General features: G+C 37.4%; 1 protein-coding gene across 1 annotated transcript in view; it reads left to right on the top strand.

Annotated features, from left to right (window-relative positions):
* The window catches only part of OVCH1 (ovochymase 1), a 73,869-nt gene extending 53,964 nt beyond the window's left edge, over positions 1-19,905 (top strand). Inside the window, exons 16-20 of the mRNA XM_061123969.1 lie at positions 3,410-3,535; positions 5,135-5,270; positions 6,018-6,157; positions 18,613-18,781; positions 19,752-19,905. Of these exons, the coding sequence (XP_060979952.1) occupies positions 3,410-3,535; positions 5,135-5,270; positions 6,018-6,157; positions 18,613-18,781; positions 19,752-19,905 (725 nt within the window). The remainder of the gene's footprint in view (positions 1-3,409; positions 3,536-5,134; positions 5,271-6,017; positions 6,158-18,612; positions 18,782-19,751) is intronic.
* The last annotated feature ends 2,734 nt before the right edge of the window (positions 19,906-22,639 follow it).

Genomic DNA, 22,639 nt, shown 5'->3' with positions numbered 1-22,639 from the left:
AATAATTGAGTAGTATTCCTTTATGTGTGTGTGTATCACATCTTCTTTATCCATTCATCTGTTAATGGATGCTTAGGTGCTTCTATATTTTGGCAAGTGTAAGTAATGTGCTATGTACATTGGGATGCGTGTGTCTTTTTGAACTGGTGTTTTTGATTTTTTTGGATATATACCCCAGGAGTGGAATTGTTGGGTCATACGGTAGTTCCATTTTTAGCTTTTTGAGAAACCTATTACAATTTTCCACAGTGGCTGTACCAATTTACATTCCCACCGACAGTGTACAAGATTTCCCTTTTCTCCACAGAGAACACACTTTCTTAATGAGGCCTACCTGATTGATGTGAATTGCATCACCTCCCACCTCTGTAATTCTTAATGGCCCTTCTCTTGGCATTATTGTCTTCTAACCTATGATGTTGTTTCATGTTTTCATGCCTGTGTCTTCTCTATTAACTTGAGCTTCTCAAGGACTGAAACTTGTCTCTTCATGTCAGGAATCCCGTGTTTAGAACAGTCCTGGATACACAGAAGGCATTTAGTAAATGACTGACCGACTGAAAGGTCACCTCCTCAAATAGACATTCTAAGTCTAAAGGACCATCAACCTTTCCTTCTCATGATCTTTTTCTATCATATTCTGCTGTTATTTCATGAGTAGCAGTGATCTGTATTTGAAATCATCTTCATTTACCTGACCCAAATGAAAGTGCCATGAGAGCAGGGATCTGGCTATTTTCTTCCCCTCCCATATTTTCCCAAATTGAAATAATAGAGACTCAGAACATTTGTTTTGCATGAATCCACACTACTAAATTATTCAGAAAGACTTTTAGCAATAGTAAGAGCCTCTTTCACCATGCCTTTAATCTGATATTATCAATTTAATAAGCACTTTTACTTTTTTTAATCATTAATGGGGATAATTTTTTTCCATATATTTGTTAGCTATCTGCATTTTCTAATTCCTTGTTACTACCATTATTTTTAAATTTGAGTATTGATCATATTATTGGTTTATAAGGGCTATATATATATGTGTGTGTATGTGTGTGTGTATATAATTATATAAAACAATTTTTCCTTTGTCATAAATTACAAGTACTTATTTATAAGGTTGTCATTTGCCTTTAAATTTTGTGTCTTTGTATGTTGATATAAATATTTTTAAATTTATTGATTTAAATATATTTCTATGTATTTTCATCTCTGATTTATCTCATTGCTTTTATTTTTCAAAATTAATTTCCCAACTAAGGTCAGAAATTTTTAATTAAAAAAAGATTAATCCTGCTGAAATATATTTTCTCATATGGTGCTAGTGTTGTGTTAATGTTAGTCGCTCAGTCGTGTCTGACTCTTTGAGACCCCATGGACTGTAGCCCACCAGTCTCTTCTGTCCATGCAATTCTCTAGGTAAGAATATTGGAGTGAGTACCCATTCTTTTCTCCAGGGCATCTTCCTGACCCAGGGATCAAACCCAGGTCTCCTGCATTGCAGGCAGATTCTTTACTGCTGAGAGACCAGGGAACCCTTCTCATATGGTAAAATGATCTTATGACTGATTCCTTTTTTAGAAAAAATGATTTCCTGAATTTATATCTATCTTTATAATATACCGGGGCTTCTCTCATAGCTCAGTTGGTAAAGAATCCACCTGCGATGCAGGAGACCCCTGTTCAATTCCTGGGTCGGGAAGATCCGCTGGAGAAGGGATAGGCTACCCACTCCGCTATTCTTGGGCTTGCCTTGTGGCTCAGCTGGTAAAGAATCTGCCTGCAGTGTGGGAGACCTGGGTTCTGTCCCTGGGTTGGGAAGATCCCCTGGAGAAGGGAAAGGCTACCCACTCCAGTATTCTGGCCTGGAGAATTCCATGGACTATGCAGGCCATGGGGTCGCAAAGAGTCGGACATGACTGAGCGACTTTCACTTCACTTCACTTTATCATATACCAGGCTCTCACATAGAAATAAATGATTTCTGGAAAAGCCAGGATTCCCTGGTGGCTCAGACAGTAAAGAATCTGCCTACAGTGCAGGAGCCTTGGGTTTGATCCCTGGATGGGGAAGATCCCTAGAGAAGGGAATGGCTACCCACTCCAGTATTCTTGCCTGGAAAATTCCATGGACAGAGGAGCTTGGTGGACTGTAGTCCATGGGGTTGCAAAGAGTAAGACATGACTGAGTGACTAACACTTGCCTTTTTCATTGTTACCTACTGAAAACCATGCTTGACTTTGTTGTAGATTAACTGTGGAAACCCTATAATTTTTCAACCTAGCATTTTTTTGATTTGAAATTGTCAGCTTGAAACCTGTAAAATAGTTCTGTCCTTCAGATGATAGCTAACAGAACTGTAAGGCTATGATAGAGATATTACCTCTTACTCAAATTGGATAGTATCCTTGTACACTGAAAATGCTGTGTTTTTCCCTGTGGGAGCCAGCAACTGTTCAAGAGCTGCATTCATCTCTATTTGCTACAAATAAATATTGGCTCATTCTTTAAATAGTATTTCAGCATCATTTACTCTAATGTATTATGCCAACTAATGATTTTTTTCTTCTTGTAAGTTATCTTTTCCCTTCCTTACTCCCTACAAATATATGTGGAACACCTACTATGGGTCAAGGATTGACTTTTCTTGGTTGTGGGCATCCAATAGTGAACAAAATGGACAAAAAATCCCTGCCCTTACTACCATATATTCTAGGGGGGAGAGGACACATGATAAAATATATAATACATTAAACAGAAGGACTAAGGGAAAATGAGGTGGGAAGGGAGAGAAAAAGCACATGGGATTACAGATGCCATAGAATTGGGTGCAGAATAACCACCTTTCTGAGCAGATGACATTTAAATAATTATTACAGAAAGACACTGAATTATTTTTAATAGTAGGTGAGTTTGATTCTAAGAAACTCATGGGTTCTTCCTATACCTTCTTAATCAGCCCTCTAAATCATTTTAGAATTATGGTTATAATTTTACATTCTCTTTGATTTAGGTTCTCAAAGCAATCAAAAGAAGATTGTCTGTAGGGAAAGAATAAATTTTCAGGTAGAAAAAGTTTCCATCATGGATTTTCAGTAATGTATTTTTAATAAATAGGTTACTTTCCTAGGAGAGAAATGACATATCAGCCTCATATTAAAGATAAAATAATTTGCTACCTACTGTCTTTCATGGGAGCAATGGGACATAGCAGACTGTAACAGGTATTGAATTTGGGGACCTGGGTTCTGCTCCTGACTCCCCACCCGCTAGTCCATGACTTTGGGTGAGTCATTTGAATTCTAGAATGCTGTTCCTCAATTTGCAGAGTGGAGTTTAGTTGTCACGCCTAAACTAGAGAAAGTTTTAAAAATGTTCTTGTTTTTTATCAAATTTGATTTTTTTTACCTAGGTAAATTATGTGGAAGAAGGCTTTATCCAATGGTTTTCATGAGCTCTGGACCACTGGTGAGGGTGACATTTCATACCAGTGTGCAAGGTGCTTTTGGCATAAATTATATTGTCTTTAGAGTCCAAGGTATGTTCTAACTTATGAAGTTAAAACTAGCGTTGAAGCATGTATATTATCATATGTGAAATAGATAACCAGTGCAAGTTTGATGCATGAGGCAGGGCACCCAAAGCCAGTGCTCTGAGACAACCCAGAGGGATGGGATGGGGAGGGAGGTAGGAGGGGGGCTTCAGAACAGGGGAACACATGTACACCCGTGGCTGATTCATGTCAATGTATGGCAGAAACCACCACAATATTGTGAAGTAATTAGCCTCCAATTAAAATAAATAAATTAACTTAAATTAAAAAAATACTCCATGTTTTTCTTTTTAGGGATATTTCAAAACTTATACACTGTTTTGTAAGAAAAGTTATGTTTCTATGGGGAATGAGTTTGTGTTTGAAGGGAAAATCTTTTTAAATGATCTGATATTGGTCTGATCCAAGAGAAAAACTACTTAGTGAATAACTTGACTGACTTGTCCATCATTCAGAATTGTGACTCATGGACATGGCGATACTATATATTAATTGCAAAGTAATATTAATATTTTTATCATGATTGTGATTTTATACAACAGTTAGCCTTTCCTGCAACCATTATCCTTGTGGATTGAAAGATCTGGGTTCTAAATCTTAGCTGGCTGATTAGCTCCGGACAATTTTTTATCTCTATTGGAGTTTCCTTTATAGTGATATTATAAAAATAAAAGGTTAGAATGAGTTTTGAGGACAAGCTAAATAAATAGTAGAGGCTGATATTATAAATGTAAACTGTATGCAAATCAAGGTTATTACATTTTCAGACATGTAATTAGTGCGATTTTTGACTCTTGATGAGCATATTTGGCAGTGAAAAGCATTGCAGAGATATACCTGGAAAAAAGTTAAGTGAGAAATAAAAAGAAAAGCATGTATATCATATGAAATTTGTTTTCCTAAAGAACTATAGTATAAATATTGCTTTAACAAGTATCATATGATATCATTTGTATGTGGAATCTAAACTATGATACAATTGAGCTTATAAAACAGAAACAGACTGACAGACATGAAAAAACAAGCTTATGGTTACCAAAGGGGAGATGGGGTGGGGGAGGGAAAAGTTAGGAGTTTAGGATTAGCAGATACAAACTATTATATATAAAACAGATAAACAGCAAGACCCTACTGTATTGCACAGGGGCTATATTCAGTATCCTGTGATAAACCAAAATGGGAAAAAAATGTGTGTGTATATATATATATATATGTATATATGTATAATTGAATCACTTTTCTGTATACCAGCCACTAACACAGCATTGTAAATCAGCTATAGTTGAATTAAAATTTTTTAAAAAATATTGCTTTTAAATGGACTTGTGTAGGGAACCTACATCATCTACAGTTATTCCTCTTTATCTTCCACAGACCCTAGGTTGTGCCAAATATAATTTGAGAAAGGTGCTGGTTTTCTGTAACCTTTGAGTGTTTCAGATAGAAAAATTTTATTGAAACTAACCACATCCGGTTAACTTTTTCTAAAACAGGGAGGAAAACTGACAGCTCTGATCTGAAAAAGCATATAACAAGCCTCTTAAAAATTAGTTTTACCTCATTTTTTTTCTTCTTTATTTCTAGGTCCAAAGAGCAGTAAAAGCACCCAATCTCTTCAGAGTTCAAACCAAGAGCATGTGGCCACCTGTGAGGATGTTATTCTGACCAAACCAACAGGGATCATACAATTCCTGAGATATTTTCACAGAACCACTATGAGGTGAGGAAGGAATTTTTATTACAGTGAAAGTTTTTGAATGATCACTTGACAAGCAGCAACATTTGTTATCTCTTTAAGGAATTATTTTTCACCTGCTTTCCTTAAAGAATGAACTTTGAGACAATCCTTGATTTGAGGTCTTCAGTATACAGAACCTGAATGTGAGATTACCCCTGCTGATAAACTGTACTTTCCCAACAAGAGAGATCACTTGTTAGGTAAAGTGAAAAGCTGAATCTCTATCAAAGAGCCTTGGAGATTGAAATAATGTATGTAAAACCTTCTGGCACATAGTAGTACTCAATAAGTGGTTCATATAATCCCATGGTAAAAAGAGAACTTTCCCTAAATTAAACATTAGAATAAACTTAAAGTGAGAAACAAAAAGTGGAGATTTATATAGTATCAATCCTAACTAACTGTGTATGATTTGGGGAAGTTTAGGGCAAATTGACACAGGAATACTTTGTTAAGTCTTATAGATTGCCAATCAGAATTTAGAATAATACATGTGCTTGACCAGCCATTCACATAGTGGGTGAGCGTGGTTAAAACTTTTGACAAATTCAAAAGTATTAGAGAATATTTTTACTGTTATAATTTAAAAATTTCTTTCACCTAAGCACAAAATAAGCAGGTACAGTCAATAACAGTGACTCATTGAGTGATGCATTAAATTCTGAACAAAGTAAATAACAACATATGCTACTGAGAAATCGTTTCTAACTTTCTTTCATTGTGCTGTAGCTGCCACTGGAGATTACTAGCCCCTGTAAATCATATCATTCGCCTTGATATTATCAACTTTCAGAAGCAACCAATGCCCTTGGCCTGTCAGGGTTACCTGTGGGTTTATGAAGGATTTGGATCAGGAAAAAAATTAATAGGTAACCAATTTCCCATGAAGAACTATGCTATTGATTTTCTTTTATAAAATAGTCTTAGATCATTTTATATTCAGTGTGTGAATTACAGATGACATAAATTAGTCTCTTCTTAAATGTGATATTGAAATAGCCTGATGCTGTTACTATTTTTTATATTTGTAATTGAAATTAACCTAATACTCTAATTAATTAAAAAATGAAACTATGTGCTGTTTACTTGGGTCATACCTAGATGAAACTTGGCCAGAAATACTAAAAATAAAGGATGAGTAAACAGTCTCAGACAAATGCAGCACAAGAAAATGAGAGTACAATATTATCAGGCAAAATAATATTCACAGGGAAGGCATTAAATGGCCTTATTAATTAGATAGTAGTCAGAAACCTGATTACAGTGACTTAAATTTATTATTGTGAAAGAAAGAGAAATGCCGAGGCATGCAGATGCACCACCAACTCAATAGTTCAATTCTGTGAAGACTGGAATTATTGCAGTTCTCTTGGCCTTTTCCTAGTGGTTCCATAATGGCTTTTTCAGTTGTGGCCATTGCAATGGAGAGAAAAGAACAAAGGGCCCAGGGAAGGGTTATCACCATGGAGAAAGCAAATATGTCTCCAGGAATCCTGTAGCAGATTTAAGTCACTTTGGCCAGATTTTTCACATGGCCACACCTGACTGAGAGCGAGATGACTAGAGAAAAGGGAAATGGAAACAAAGTTTGGGCTGGCTGACCGAAGTTGCACAATTAGATAGGATATAGCAGCCTAGGGTTCTGGAATCTGATGATCCGGGGTCCAATAGATTGCACTTCTACCAGTTGGTAATGCAGTGACTTTGGGAATGCTCCTGAAGCTTTCTCAATTAGTCACTGGCCTCACTGGTAACGTGAAGATAACTACCTGTAACTTTTCATGTGATTTAAGCAAGAAGACAGCATCACTAGCACACACATGTACATGGGTATTACAAATTCCCAATGTGCTTAAGTCAGAGATGTAGATGCCTCATGTAACAAGGTGACTCCCAGAGAGAGAGGAAGTATGGCATTTTGCTGGCCTTTGTCTCTCTAGGAAGGACCCAGATGTCGGTATCCCTCTCCACGCTGGTTGAGTCCTGCCAGAGTTGATAAAACAGCCAGTTGCTAAACCACTGTTCTTTTATTCTGTAGGCTTACATTAACATCCCAGAAATAGGTGCACTGACAATCTTTGTGTTTCTACTTAAGGGAATATTAGTAAACATGGAGCTTTTACATAACATCAGAAGGGCATGGCTTTCTGTGGGGGAGAGTGCAGCGTCTAGGCTAGTATCTTTGGAAACTATCTACGCTTCTTGCTTTCTTGCCTACAGAATACCTGTAACTTGTACTGCTTCATGAGGTTACTTTGATAATTAAATGACAGAGTGCGTGTTAATCAATATAAAAGAAACCAAGCAGCTGCTGTGTTTGAATTAGAATTGCACCTCTAAATTTGTATTTTTAAAATTGTGCTGCTTAGAAGAAAAGATTAGGCTATTATTTCCCTATTGTCCCTCCATCAACAGAGAGTTGAAAAACACAAGATTTGAAAGAACAAAGAAATACAGAAAAAGGGAAAAGATTGCATTAGCTATGTCAGTGATAATTTATAATAATAATGAATTGTATCTCTGTTGTTCTTATAATTTGTTCTTCACTTAGAATTTGTTCATAAAATATATGTATTATTTCCTATCTTCTTCCACAAAAAGTTTTTTGACTGTCTTTCAGTTTTTGCAAATAAGACAGCCTCTAGGGGTTAACTCAATTTTTGAGGTCAATTATGTTATTGAATGAATATTTTAAACATAACCAACAATGCTATATCCCTAGAATGCACAAATAGTTTAATATTGAAAATGTATTATCTAAAAACCAGGTCAAATTAGGAAAAATAAATATAAATCAATGATAAAATAATCATATCCTTAAAACCATCCCAGTAAAAATTAGGTAAAAGTTATAATGTAAAAACCACTTCGGTTATAATTAGTCACAAAAACCATGTAGCTAAGAATAACCTTGAAATGTGAGTTTTATTGCACAAATATGAAATTTACACATGTGTGCACATGTGCACGCGCGCACACACACACACACACACACACACACACACACATATCTGAATAGAGAAAAGTACCACGTTCTAAAACTGGAAGACGAAATTAACATTAATCCACCCCAAATTAATTTAGAAATATAGCAAAATCCCAATGGTAATTGTCTTTGGAGAGCAAGGAGGAAATTGATAGTAACTCTAAAGTTTATCCTTAAATAGAACTAGCTGAAAATGTTTTGGGGGAAAAAATGACCAGATGATGAGGTGAATTATCAATATAAAAATGTATTTTGAGGTAGCCATAATTAAAACAGAGTACAAAAAGAGACACACATGAGTAGACCAGAGGGGGCCCAAGAAACTGTAAGGTATTTAAATGTGATAAATTTGGCGTTGCAGATCAGGGAGGAAAACATATTATATTCTCCATCACCTCATAGAACAGTTGAGTAAAGAGCTAAGCATTTTTCTTAAGGCATTAAAAGTTTAAAAAATAAGCAATTATCTTAGTTATGGATGGAGAAGGATTCTCATATAAAAGCAGTTGAAGACAACAGGAAATTATCAATAAATTCCTATATAACTAAAAACTTTCTTCAACAGAAACAAAATTTAAAAACAAGTAACAAACCGAGACTTTTCAACAACTCTGAGAAAGGTTTAAGGTAATTAATATAGGGAATGTGTATAAATCAGTATTAGAAAAGCCCAAATCTGTAAAAAAATAAAAAAATAAAAAAAAATTATAACGGTCCAAATATGTTTGATTTAGCATTGAAAAAATGTTAGGTTAAAACCAGAGTTCCCAAAGCTTTTGAGTCTTTTGTTCATTTTCCTGAAGAATTATGAACTATTGACCCAAGTGATTTTGAAAAAGCAAAAGCACTGGATTAACCTTTAACTTCTTTTGATCAATAAGGAAAGCTAATGAATATTTATATATCAGTTACTATACAATCTAAATTAAATCTCTCTTTATTTTGTTTCTGTCACAATGAAGTTAATCCTCTGGCCATCCATTTACTAAGAAGGGCAGTTTTCTTATAATAGTGAAAAGTTTAATAGTTCTAAAATTGTTGACTTGAAACTACGTGTGCATAGCAAACTACCTTTGTTAGAATGTTTGTTTCAGAGAATACTATGTATGATCAGTTAAACTTAGAAATGGTTTGTCGCAGGAAGCAGACTTGAATCATCAACCCTATAATAATTAACCGTGACTCAACAATTATAAAGCACAGGTGCATTCTTTTAGAATTAAGAGGATCCCTAATACAAAACAATTTAAAAATAGTACAATAAATAATAGTTTAACCAGCTGATTTTAAAATACAGTTCAGAATTACTATTTTCCTAGGGTGGTTCCATGGTAAAGAATCCACCTGCCAAGCAGGAGACGTGGATTCGATCCCTGGGGTCAGGAAGATCCCCTGGAGAAGGAAATGGCAACTCACTCTAGTATTCTTGCCTGGGAGATCCCATGGACGGAGGAGCCTGGTGGGTTCCATGGAGTCACAAAGAGTCGGACATGCCTGAGTGACTAAGCAGCAGCAGCACAGTAATATCAACATGGGCAAGTGATCTGAAGGAGCAGTTAATAGACAAATACATGTGAGAAAAAAATACCTAGCCTCTTTAAAACATAAATGAAAAAAAATGTACTTACTTAACTGACAAAAATATTTGAAGAATGATTATACTTAGTAAATAAAATGCAGTGTAACAGACATTTTCATGTCGTTGTTTAGGTGTAATACGTAGTTTCTTTCTGGAGCAAGACAGAGAAATGTTTTTCAAAAGTGATAAATCTATAACCTTTCATTCAGTGTTTCTATTTTTATCCATACTTTTAAGAAATACACTTTACATTTATGTATAAGATATTCATTCAGCTAGTGTTATTTATGATAATGGCCAAAAAAAAAAAAAAAAAGATCAGAATAGGAAATTAATTGAGAAAAGTATAGCAAATCCAAAGGATAAAATGTTATACCACCACTAAATGAAATATTTTTACCTAACATTTTTAGAAGACAGGAAAATCCTACTGTAATATTAAGAGAGAAGATTGGAATGAAAAAAACTACATAGTATATTTTAATTTTTTTTAAAAAAGCACTATATGACTAAAGTAAAGGTCTAATAGACACCATTAGGTGTAATTTTCAAGGCTGTCCCTGAATCCTAGAGGAAGTTAGTCCAGGTGTATTGTCAGGTTTCTTTTGTTTCTGGGCCTGTCCACTCAAGGACAAAAAGGAATTGAGGTTCCTGGGCAAAGGGCATGCAGAAAAAAACATCCTTTGGTCTTGCCTGATAGCTCAGTTGATAAAGAATCTGCCTGCAATGCAGGAGACCCCAGTTCGATTCCTGGGTTGGGAAGATCCCCTGGAGAAGGGAAAGGCTACTCACTCCAGTATTCTGGCCTGGAAAATTCCATGGACTGTATAGTTCATGGGGTTGCAAAGAGTCACACTTGACTGAGTGACTTTCACTGTCACTTAAATCTAACACAGTAAACCAACTGGCTTCCCCTGGGATTTGGGTTAGGATAGTATTAAGGATTAGGCACAATAGGATAAATGGGTCCAATAGTTTCATTAATAGCCCTTAAGTGAAAGTGAAAGTGAAGTCGCTCAGTCGTGTCCAACTCTTTGCAACCTTGTGAAGTGTAGCCCACCAGTCTCCTCCATCCATGGGATTCTCCAGCCAAGAATACTGGAGTGGGTTGCCATTTCCTTCTCCAAGGGATCTTCCCAACCCAGGGATCGTACCCAGGTCTCCTGCATTGCAGGCAGACGCTTTAACCTCCGAGCCACCAGGGAAGCCTAATAGTCCTTAGGTCTTGTACAAATTGATATTCTCCAACAGGTTTAAGAATAGGTAATATCAGAGTATTACATGGTGACTGACAGTAATAATCCATATGCATCATACTTCTTCACTGTAGGAGAAATTCCTCTCTAGGCTTCTAGCTTTAGGGGATATTGTTTTTCATAGGCATATTCTCATCCATGTCTTAGCCTGATAACTACTGGCCAAATGTCTTTGTCTAAGCCCGTAACTTCAATGTTCCAAACTTCAGGGTTTAATAGGACTTCTATCTCAGTTGTAGATTCAGTCTGTGTTTTCATTCTCTGTTAAAGTCATTTGGTGATGAATAAGTTTTCCTTAAGGGCTTCCCTGATGACTCAGCAGGTAAAGAATCTGCCTGCAGTGAGGGATACACAGGACATGCAGTTTCCATTCCTGGGTCGGGAAGATCCCCTGGAAGAGGAAATGGCAACCCACTCCAGTGCCTGAAAATTCCTGTGGACAGGGTAGCCTGGCGGGCTACAATCCAAAGGGTTGCAAAGAGCCAGACACGACTGAGCGGCTAAGCACAATGTGACGCAAGGTTTCCTTGTCCCTTTAGGAACAGAGTGGCCCTAACTAGTTTAATAAATCTCTTCCCATTAAAGGGACAATCAGGCACAAACAAAAAGCAATGTAAAAGTAGTTGGCCATTAATGTTACACATAAATTGTTCCAGGAAAGTGTACCCTTGTCTTTTTCCTGATATTCCCATTACATATTCTTTACGATTGTTAAGATTTCCAATCCTTTAGGTTAAGACTGAGAAGGTTGCACCAGAGTCTATAAGAAATTCTATCAAGTTGCCTGCTACTTCATTAAGGCTCAGCATTAATTATCTAGATGGTATCTCTAGGCAAAGCCTCTTCTGGCCTCAGGCCCCTCTGTCTTCCAATTGTGAAGCCTAATGGCCCCCATCTCCAGCTGGCATCTGAGGTATCCCCTCTGCCCAAGCACTGACTGTTGGCAAAGGGTACATTGATCAGAATCTTTCCTCCAGCATCTCTTCTGTCCACACAGGGCACAGTGATTTTGTTTGGGTGCCTGTGGGCCTTATGGTCCACCGTGGTCAGATTGGCCCAAAAAACCTGGCCTCTCCTTTGGTCTCTGAGTGGGCAAAGCCTTTGTAATCATTTGAGCCTTTTGTTTGTCTCTCTGCAGGCATTCAGCCTTTTTGGCCACATCCATATTGTTGAAAACTGAATAAGCCAATTGGAGTAAATCATTCATAGGGGTTTGAGGACCAGCAGTTACCTTTTGAATTTTGTGCCTGATGTCTGGGGCAGACTGGGCTATGAAATTCGTAGCCAAAAGGACAGAGGGGTCTGTCCCTCGGGAGAAGGGGATCCTCATTTGTATACTTTCTAAAAGTTTCCTCTAATCTCTGTTGAAAAACTGCAGGACTTTCATTTGGTCTCTTTTGGGCTTCTTTTACTTTCTCATAATAAACAGGCTTTACCATAAGCTTCTTCATGTTTTCTGTCAAACAGTTAATCATATTGTCCTGTCTGTCCCTGTCAGTAGAGTTCATCTGGTGATTCTACTGTGGATCAGCCTCAGGGACAGTGTCATTCCCCACTTGAAAAATTGCATGTCCCTGTTGGGCCCTAGTTGCCATTTGGTCAGCTCTGTCTCTGGATGCTAGTATTATATACTGTTTCTCCTCTGGGGTGCAGCAGTGGGATAGTGAAAATCTGCAAATCTCCCCAGGGGAGATCAAAAGTTCTCATTAACCTGGTAAACTCCTTAGTGAAAATTTCAGGGTCCTCCGAAAAACTTCCCAGTTTATCCTCGGCCAGACTTAGATCAGACATTTTGAAAAGGGCACATGGACTTTTACTGTTCTGAAATGACAGAGCAGTAACAGCCTGTTACTGTTACTGAGTGTGGGGAGAGGTGGCTGGTAATTTATGCCACTGTGGGTGCCAGCTGGGCTGAGATTGTGTTCCTCGGGTAACTTGAGGTACAGAGAAGGAGTTCTGGAATATGGTGCTGGCCTCTTCTCACCTTTGCGTACACTTTCCCCTGGGATTTTAGCCTCAGCTGGAGCAGTAGCTGTCTCAGATCTGGGAGCTTCTGTTGGCGCAATAGCTCCTCCAGGGGGCTGTGGAACAGCTCCCACTGGGAGCTGTTGCAGGAGCAACAGCTTCTTTCTGTGGGGGTTCTGGTCTTCGCATGGCCCTGTACACTGGGTCAGCTAAACTGTCCTCTGATTGCTTCCTTAAATGAGCCTTCTGGGTTACACATAATATTAGATTCCTTCCAATTACAGTTCCCAAATACAAGGTCATAAAAACTTGAACATGTAGTATTTCACTCCATTTTGATTCCTTTCTACAGTATAAATCTAGTTGCAATATTGTATTATAATTTAGACACCTGTTCAGTTCCCACTTTTCTTGGCTCTCTAACTTATATTGCAGCCAAACGTGGTTACATAGCCTGAGAAGTTTTTTTTTTTTTTCAAATCTTATTCAATTTTTCTCTTAGAGTACGTGTCCCAGATGGGTGTCAACTGGGATTCATTCAATTTGACCCATCTTAGACCCATACCTGAGGAGAGGTCTCTGCTTCCTGGGCTATCCAAAAGTTTTGTTCTTGTGCAATTTGATCAAGATTTGCAGTTATGATTTTAGATGGTATCCCTTCCAAAGAAGTCTCCCAACCAGATGTTAGTGCCCAAGAAATTGCCACAAAGGAGTAGTACAGAAGATGTCCCCAATGGTGCTGATGATGATCTGGAACTTGTCTGGCTACAAGTCAGAAATAAAAGGATTAACACTTGCAAGGGCCTGGAGGGAGGAAAAGACTGACATCAGGGCCTGGTAGGTGCTCAACTGGGCACTCCTAGTAATTAAAAAAGAGTACTTTGAGTCTTGTAAGCTGGTTCTCTGCCAAATTGAGAGAGAAGAGTGAATTGTTACACCTCGGTGATTATATGGGTCTTTTGGAGTTAAAAGAAAGGATACGGAATTGATAGAGAGCATAGAAGGAAAACCTCAGGGTGAAAGAAAAGAGTAAAGATTGCTAAATCCTGCAACATCGTATAGTGCCTGGATGTGTACAAACACAGCCATTCCACTGCCTTGCTATGTATCTATGTAGCTAGGGCTCAAACCTGGTCAAAGCAACCCAGACAGTGAAATTCCTTCTTTTTCACATACCATTTCCCTTGTCTCCTGCACCAGCAATAAGATTCTTTCTGTATTTCCATACCACCTTTCCATGGCAACCCATACTGATTGTCATCATTCCTCCAGTTCTTTAAACATCCATATCATTGTTCCCCTGGCTTGTATCTCGGAACCCAGTCAGAGCCCGAAAGCTCTGGGGTTGATTGGCCTGACTGAAATGGGCTGTCATCAGTGGAGTGTCCTCCCCAGAACTTCTGACCTGTGGCATCCCACGGCCCTTCTGGGACCCAACCTCAGACCTTCTTATCTCACCACAGTCCTGCTCTGGTCACAGCTGAAACCATTGGATGCTGTTTCCAGGGCTCTGAAGAGCTCCGGCACCACAGTCCTTTATATCTTAGCCCAGAAGTTAGTTCAGTGAGAGGCAGAGTGATGGATAGGAAGTGGTTTATTAGAATAGGACATTTGTAAGGTTCACAAGCGGGAAGACAAGCATTGCACTGCCCAAGTACTCAATGGGTTACGTTTTTGTAATCAGAGAAAGAGTGAGGGGAGGGAGATCTTCTTTGTGTTTCTTGAGTAGAAAGAAAGTAGAACTTCCATCATCAGCTTCCTGCCCCAGGTAGGGCAGGGAAGTTTACTTCGACTGTCAGAGCACTTGGAAAAATATTTTCAGATCTCAGTACAATGAGGGCCTTTCATTGTGAAAAGTCATCTTCCCATAAATGATTATTTTCTGGTGTGCACAGAGTCTGTTTTAGTGGTCATTAATTTGATGATATCACTGGGCAGTTTGTAGGCCTCATTTTCTACTATTGTTCTTTTGTTTTGAGGACATTGTGCAAAGAACATGTCTAGGCCAAAGAACATGTTTTAGGGGTTACTAACTCACTGGCCTTACTGAACAGGATGTAGGTTTCATGCTGCCATTGATTTTGCTGTTTGTGGGCATGTCCCCTGTTTCTGTTGCATGGTTTTGTTGCTAAGTAAGTTAGCCATGACCAATTTAGACAGCATATTAAAAAGCAGAGACATTACTTTGCCAACAGAGGTCTGTCTAGTCAAGGCTATGATCTTTCCAGTAGTCATGTATGGATGTGAGATTTGGACCATAAATAAAGCTGAGAGCCAAAGAATTGATGCTTTTGAACTGTTCTTTTGGAGAAGACTCTTGAGAGTTCCTTGGATTGCAAGATCAAACCAGTCAATCATAAAGGAAATCAGTCCTGAATATTCATTGGAAGGACTGATGTTGAAGCTGAAACTCCAATACTTTGGCCACCTGATGTGAACTGACTCGTTGGAAAAGACCCTGATGCTGGGAAAGATTGAAGGTGGGAGGAGAAGGGGACGAGAGGATGAGATGGTTGGATGGCATCACTGACTCAATGGCCGTGAGTTTGAGAAAGCCCAGGAGTTGGTGATGGGCAGGGAAGCCTGGCGTGCTGCAGTCCATGGAGTCACAAAGAGTCAGACACGACTGAGTGACTGAACTGAACTGAAGTTAGCTTGATTTTATCATTAAGTAAGCCAATCTGACTTTGATGTTAAGTGACTTGTTTTGCTTTATGAGTCAAGCAAGCCCACATTGTTTCAGAATTTTCCTACTGCTTTCTTGAGTGATCATTAGTCTTATTGCAGTCTCCCAAAGCCCCGTATAGTTCCCTCTCTATCTACAGTTCCCTAATGGGGAACTCACTATTGTGTTCACTATTTGATCATCCCATTCTGTCCCTATCATAGGGAGAAACACACCAATATATTCAAGTGGATATTTCTAGACTGTAAGGTTATAAGTAATTATTTTTTAAATTGTCCAGACTTTCTCTAGTGAAGGATTAAACATTCTGATCATAAAGAAAACTATAAAAATCAGAAGATGAAAGAAAAATATTATATTCTAGAAGTTGAACTAGATTCATAGGGTAGCAGTTACAGAGAACTTTATAACAGCAGTCTGGCTATTACCAGTCAGCCTTACAAGAGAGAGAACCATGGGTAAAGATCAGTCTCCATCATCTTCTGAAGGATGCTTTTAGAAATCCAGGGGCAATGGGAGGTTGAGTGAAACCATTACTAATTAGCCCTAGGATTCTGTCTCACGGGAGACCTCTAAAAACTGTTGCCTAAAAAATCTCATTTAGACCAGCTAGTGGTTTTGACTTTTATGCCAATTACTGTACCTTACCTCTTATTCGTTTGGTTGTGCTGTGGATAAATGAAAGTTGTATGTAACAAAAGCTCAAATATACTTCTTTATATATGGTTATTTCAATCTGGTGACAAAATATATTTTAGTTCCCTGATGATCTAGCCAGACCATGTTACCTTCTTTTATATTATATAACTTTAAAAGATCTACTTAAGTCTTTCAGACATTATGAGAACTGGGTACAATGTCCTAGTTGGTTTGAAACCACTTTCTTAGAACTGCTTACACTCAGAAATCTAGAACATTTCTATTCTAATTGGGTTTTGTTTTGCTTAATTTCACATTATTAAATTGTTGGTAGTAGATGAAGTATAAATTTGTATTAAAAGTAGTATTTTTTCCTTTTACTTTGCTCAATAGCTTTTGCCTTGATGAATAGTAAGAATGTTGTTTTGCGGGGTTGGGGTTGTTTTGTGTTTTTTTTGGCTAGGAAATCTATGTGAAGGAGATTCACCTTCATTAAAATCTCATGGTCCTCTTATGATGTTGATTTTCACATACAATGCAAGTTTGGCCATGGAAGAATTTTCTTTGAGATATTCTTTTCATATGTCTGGTAAGTCTGTTACTTTTTTCATATTTTTATCTTTATGTTTTTGCTTTATTTTGCTTTATTAGAAAAATATGTGTCATAAAATAAAGAAATTTGTTCTTCATTTCATTTGTAAGCTTTAGAAGAGAAGAAAAAGATAGTATTTAAGGTTGTGACTTTTGTAATCTGTGGAGGCATTAAAGTAAACCTTCACAAAGCATAAGATTTATCAGATTTTTCAGTTTTTATTATAGTACCTAATAATTCTGTCTAGTTTTCTGTATACTTGGGATATTATAACAATACAGTAGGAATTTTTTATCCCTAGCCTAAAAGTTTCAAGTAATTTTTCTATATTGAAATTGGTTTCCTTAATGTACTAATATCAAGAGTAAGTGATTCCTTTTTTAAAACTTGTTTGGTGGATAGTTCATATATATTATTTGTAACCAGATTGTTGACAAATATGCTTTGCCCAGCATTCCTATAGTTTGGGTGAAGGCACTGATAGCATTATGAAAATTGAACTATTGCAAATTATGGAAATTGAGTATTATGGAGAAAACATTTGCAATTATGCTTAATTCTGAATTAAGCATTAGAGTTGCTCTAGTCCTTAAGATTTCTTGATTAATACTCATTAAAAATGTTAATTGGAATATAATTGGAGAGTTTTTTCTACAAAAAATTTTTACTTTCTTAGTCTGGTAATGTGAGAAATGTTGGATGGAGAAAACGAAGATTTGCATCAAGTTCAAATTATATAAGTGAAAGGTGTACCGTAGGGGGCTAACGTAAACAGAATCAAATTTCCCATTTAAGTCTTTAATTATTCAGATTATCAGCAAATGGTTTTAAACCTATGCTAGGCCATGTTTAAAGCACTGAGGGTTCAGTGATGAGCAAGACTGTCCCTGCCCTAGAAGAGTTGACAGTCTAGTGGGGAGATAGTCAGTAATCTGTAAACAGAGGAGGACAGAGACTGTTGCTTATCACGCAGTTCATACAGGATTAAGCCACTGCAGTAGCTGGTAGACAGTGCACTCTGTGCTTCAGAGAGAGGAAATTAAGGTGGTAACAGGATGCTCTATGCTTTGAACAGGCAGGCCCCTTACATAGCTAGATGTGTATTTCAGGAAGAGTTTTAATGAACCCAGATTTCATATTTTCGTGTAATAGCACTAAAATCATTAGCTTGAGATCTCTGTTCCTTGTGACTAACAGTAATCTTTTTTCAAGACATGTGCTTGCCTGTCCATACTCCCTAGCCAAAATGACATTTAGAGTGACTTCTCCCCCTACCTCTTTGGAACAGCTTGTTCAGAGGTACTGAGCGGTTGTCTCATGGATATAGGCCTCAGTAAGACCCTAAATGAAACAAAACTCATAGCTCTCATGTTGTGCATTTTTGTTTCAGTCAACTAATCAAATAATCTCAGAAAAATATAGAGTGAAAAAACAACTATATTAAGATTTGACAGAGGGGTCTTATTTAGTTTGGTAAAGGATGGGCATGGAATTCTGGGAAATCTTTGTTCTTTTATAGCGAAACACCTTCAAATGCATTTCTAGTCACTCTCTCCCCTTTTACCCTTTCACTTTCTCTTGAATCCATTCCTGTAAGGCTTTCTTTCTTACCCTTCCCCAGATGGTGTTCTTGCCAAAGGTACCAGTGACCCCCACAAGTTCAGATCTGACAGTTACTTCTCGGTCATAACAGCTGCATTTGGCATGGATGACCTCTTCTTCCTTCTAGAATTTCATTTGTCATGGCCTCCAGGAAACCACTGTTACTTGACTGTCCTCTTTCTTCACGGGTCTCCTTAGAGTCTTTTGGCTGGTCACTCCTCATTTTTCCTACCATTAAAAGTTGAGGTGTGCCAGGATCCAGTCCTTGACTTTGTTTTCTTCTCTACCTGTGCTCACTCTTAAGTGATCTCACCCAACCCCTAGTTTTAAATACCATTTTTACACAGATAGCACTCAAAGTATATCTCCAGTCTCAACTTCTAATTTGAACTTCAGGACTGGTATATTCAATCGCCTCCCTCTTCATTTGGGTATCTAATAAGCATCTCAAATTTAACATGACCAAAATGCAACTCTTGATTTCCTACCTGTTTCCAAATTCTTCCTCCACCAGTCTTCCCCACCTCAGTAGATGGCAACTGCAGTTTACTAAATAAGTGTTCAAGCTGTTATATTGTTCATTCTTAACTTTTCTTCTCACATCTGTCATCAGATTTAGTTCATCTATGGACCTGCAGCAAAATTAATCTAGAATCCAACTACCTCTCAACAATTCCACCATAACATTCTGATACAAGCCTTTGTGTAGTCTGTTTTACTCTTAACAGCCAGAATGATAATTTTTTAAATATTTAAAAAATTTTTGTTTAATTATTTGACTGTGCTCGGTCTTTGCTGCCTGGACTTTTCTGTGGTTGTAACGAGTAGGCGCTACTCTCTGGCTGTAGTGTGTGGGCTTCTCATTGCGGTGGCTTCTCTTTTTGCAGAGCACAGGCTCCAGGCGAGGGGTCTTCAGTAGTTGTGGTATCTGGGCTACGTAGTTGAAGCTCTGGGGCTCTAGAGCTTAGCAGTTGTGGCACACAGGCTTAGTTGTTCCTCAGCATGTGGGATCTTCCCAGACCAAGGACCTGTCTCCTGCATTGGCGGCCAGATCCTTTACCGCTGAGCCACCTGGGAGGCCCCAAAATATAATCCTTTTAAAATGAATAATTCACATCATGTTATTCCTCTGCCTAAAACCTTTCAATGTTTTCCCAGCTCACTCTTGGTCGGCCTTACACTGACCTATGAGATTCTGTATGAGCTGGCTCTTGGCTACCTCCTTGACTACCTCTCCGATCATTTTCCCCAGCCACACCAAGCAAGCCCCCCTGCTGTTCTCTCCAAACCGTACAACCACGCCTACAAATAGATGATGCTCAATAATTGTTTGAATAAAGGAAATGACATCCTAGCTGGGGTAGATTAGTGAGCAGACAGTGAGGTAGTAGTAGCTCCTTACCTAGTAAATGAGTAAGAAATACATCTGTCTTGCTTATGAAAATCCATTTGGCTGAGAGCTAAAGAATGAGTAGGAGTCAACTCAGCAGACTTCTTACACATGTTCAATTTCTGTTTTCAGATAAACAACCTTTAGTGCAGACATTTTTCCAACCACAGCAGAAATGTTATAGGTTCACCCTGTGTGTGAAGCTTGTGAAAAATCTGACTCATTCGGCTTTCCCTGGTGGCTCAGTGATAAAGAATTTGCCTGTCGATGCAGGAGATGCAAGTTTGATCCCTGATCTGGGAAGATCCCACATAGCGTGGACCAGCTAAGCCCATACACCACAACTATTGAGCCGGTGCTCTAGAGCCCAGGAGCCACAACTACTGAGCCCACATGCCACAACTATTGAAACCCGAGCCCTGGAGCCCATGCTTTGCACCAAGAGAAGCCACCACAATGAAAAGCCCATGAACTGCAACTAGACAAAAGCCCACGCAGCAACAAAGACCCACCATAGCCCCAAATAAATAAATATTTTTTAAAAAGTCTGACTCATCATTCATACTCATGAGTATACAAATCAAAATGTATCAGTGGAAACTGTACTATTAATATCTATGTGAGTAAGAAATATAAAACCCATTAAAATGTATGTGTAATATTTAGTCATATGGAAAAATATTCACAATTGGGAGGTGTTACAATGATGTAAAGTGAAATACAGTTTTTAAAAAATGTATACTATAGCTTAGGGAAAAGGATTTACATTACAATATGAGTATTGGTTACTTGTAGGATGGGATTACTTCCTTTTTTGAAATCTGTCTTTTGGAAATTTTCTCCAATGTAAGTGTATCACTTAAACGAAAGAATAAAAAATATAAAATATGAATTAGGATATATTGACCTTGAGAATTCTCTTATTCTAGGTTCCATGAGAGGAAACATTAAAGTTAATGGTAAAGAGGATAAAAGAGGTAAGGAATTGGTTTTGTTGATCTGCCTTTGGTTACTGATATTATAGAAATAGAGTGAGGAATTTCCTTTTGCTAAACACTGTTTAGGAATAAGTATACTCTGGCTGCTATCAAATTTTAAGTGTTATGTCCTTATTCTATTTGCTTTATAATGAGATAATGAACTTATATTAATTTTCTGAGTGTCAAACTTTGGAGGTAGTGGAGACCTAGGGCAGATCAGGGAGTAGAGAGTAAGAAGGTAGCACCTTATCTGATTACTGTGCAAGAAATACATGTTTTATTTATGAGATCCCCCTATTTTAACTGTGTTATTCATTAACATTCCTTCCATATACTTTATGTCCTCTGGATTGTCCTTGGATACCCCTCACCCTCTCTTTTTGTGGGGCCATTGCACAGTTAACCAAAATGACAAGATTATTGATGAAGTAAATCTATTTGGGGGTGGCATTAATTTTATACTGAATAATGCCTAGAGCATTTGGAGGAAATCCAAAGTGTCATTAAATTCCTCAGTTCTCGTCTTGGTGCAGTAGCTTCTTGGCCCCTGTGAACCTTAATATCCTGATTTCAACTATCTGAGAGTGATCCAAATTTCCTTACCAAATAAATGATTATAATTTTTAGTATAGGCTGAATTTTAGGAGTATGTAATTTACTCAGGGATTTAGAAGACTGTGTGCTAAAGATAAGCAACAAAGCTACATCACAATGTATATATGGGTGACTTAGTGGTTCATAGTTTGTGAGTTAAAGTCAAAGAACTTTGTCTTCTTTTGGGAAGGGTCAGTTTCTCAAAACAAAACTCATTTATACCTTGTGTTACCGTATATAAGGAGCTATGGAAGTAAAGAAACAGTATATAATATACTATATTATATACATAGTTATAATTAATTATTATTAAAATATTAATTGTAATATTTATTATATAAGTATAATGTTTTGTATAAATGTTTATTATATAAATATAATTATATATAATTATTATAATGTTAATTGTATTTATAATTAATATTATATTAATATAACTTAATAGAAGTACACTGCAGTTTAAGGTTTTAATGACCTGTTGTAGATATTAAAACCAGATCCAAAAAGTAGTAACTCAGCTCTTTGACTGCTGCATACAATATTTTTTTTCTTTTTGCCTTAAGGGTGTCCAATATTGGATCTGATTGCAGTTAATTCTTTTGAGATCACATCTCCCAATTATCCTAACATTTATCCTAATATGCTGAACTGCACCTGGACTTTTTATTCTGTGTCTGGAAATAAAATGAAGGCATTGATTAAAGATTTTATAATGGAAGAATCTTGGAACTGTGAATGGGATTATTTCAATATTTATGATGGACCAGATCAGCAATCAAGATTACTTGGTAAACTGAACCTTCTTAAATGTCCTATGTTGAGGAGCATTCATATGAGCATTTATATAATTATATATATGGCAAACATGATCTATATTTGCCTTGGGAGCAATATCATTTGCTGTCAGAGACTTTCCATCAGATCTTTCATCAGAATCCTGAATATTATTGAACACAATGGGATGAGCATAAGACCACACTAAATGGTTCTTCACCTTTAATTCCAGGTTTTCTTGATTTCAGTCATCCCTATCTCATTTTATCATCAGAGAGCACACTAATTTTGTTTTTCTCAGGAAGTCA

Source organism: Dama dama, chromosome 22 (assembly GCF_033118175.1).
Source record: "Dama dama isolate Ldn47 chromosome 22, ASM3311817v1, whole genome shotgun sequence".
In the NCBI taxonomy this organism is placed as follows: domain Eukaryota; kingdom Metazoa; phylum Chordata; class Mammalia; order Artiodactyla; family Cervidae; genus Dama; species Dama dama.
Note: the sequence above shows the minus strand (reverse complement) of the source record. Positions and strands in the feature narration are given on the sequence as shown.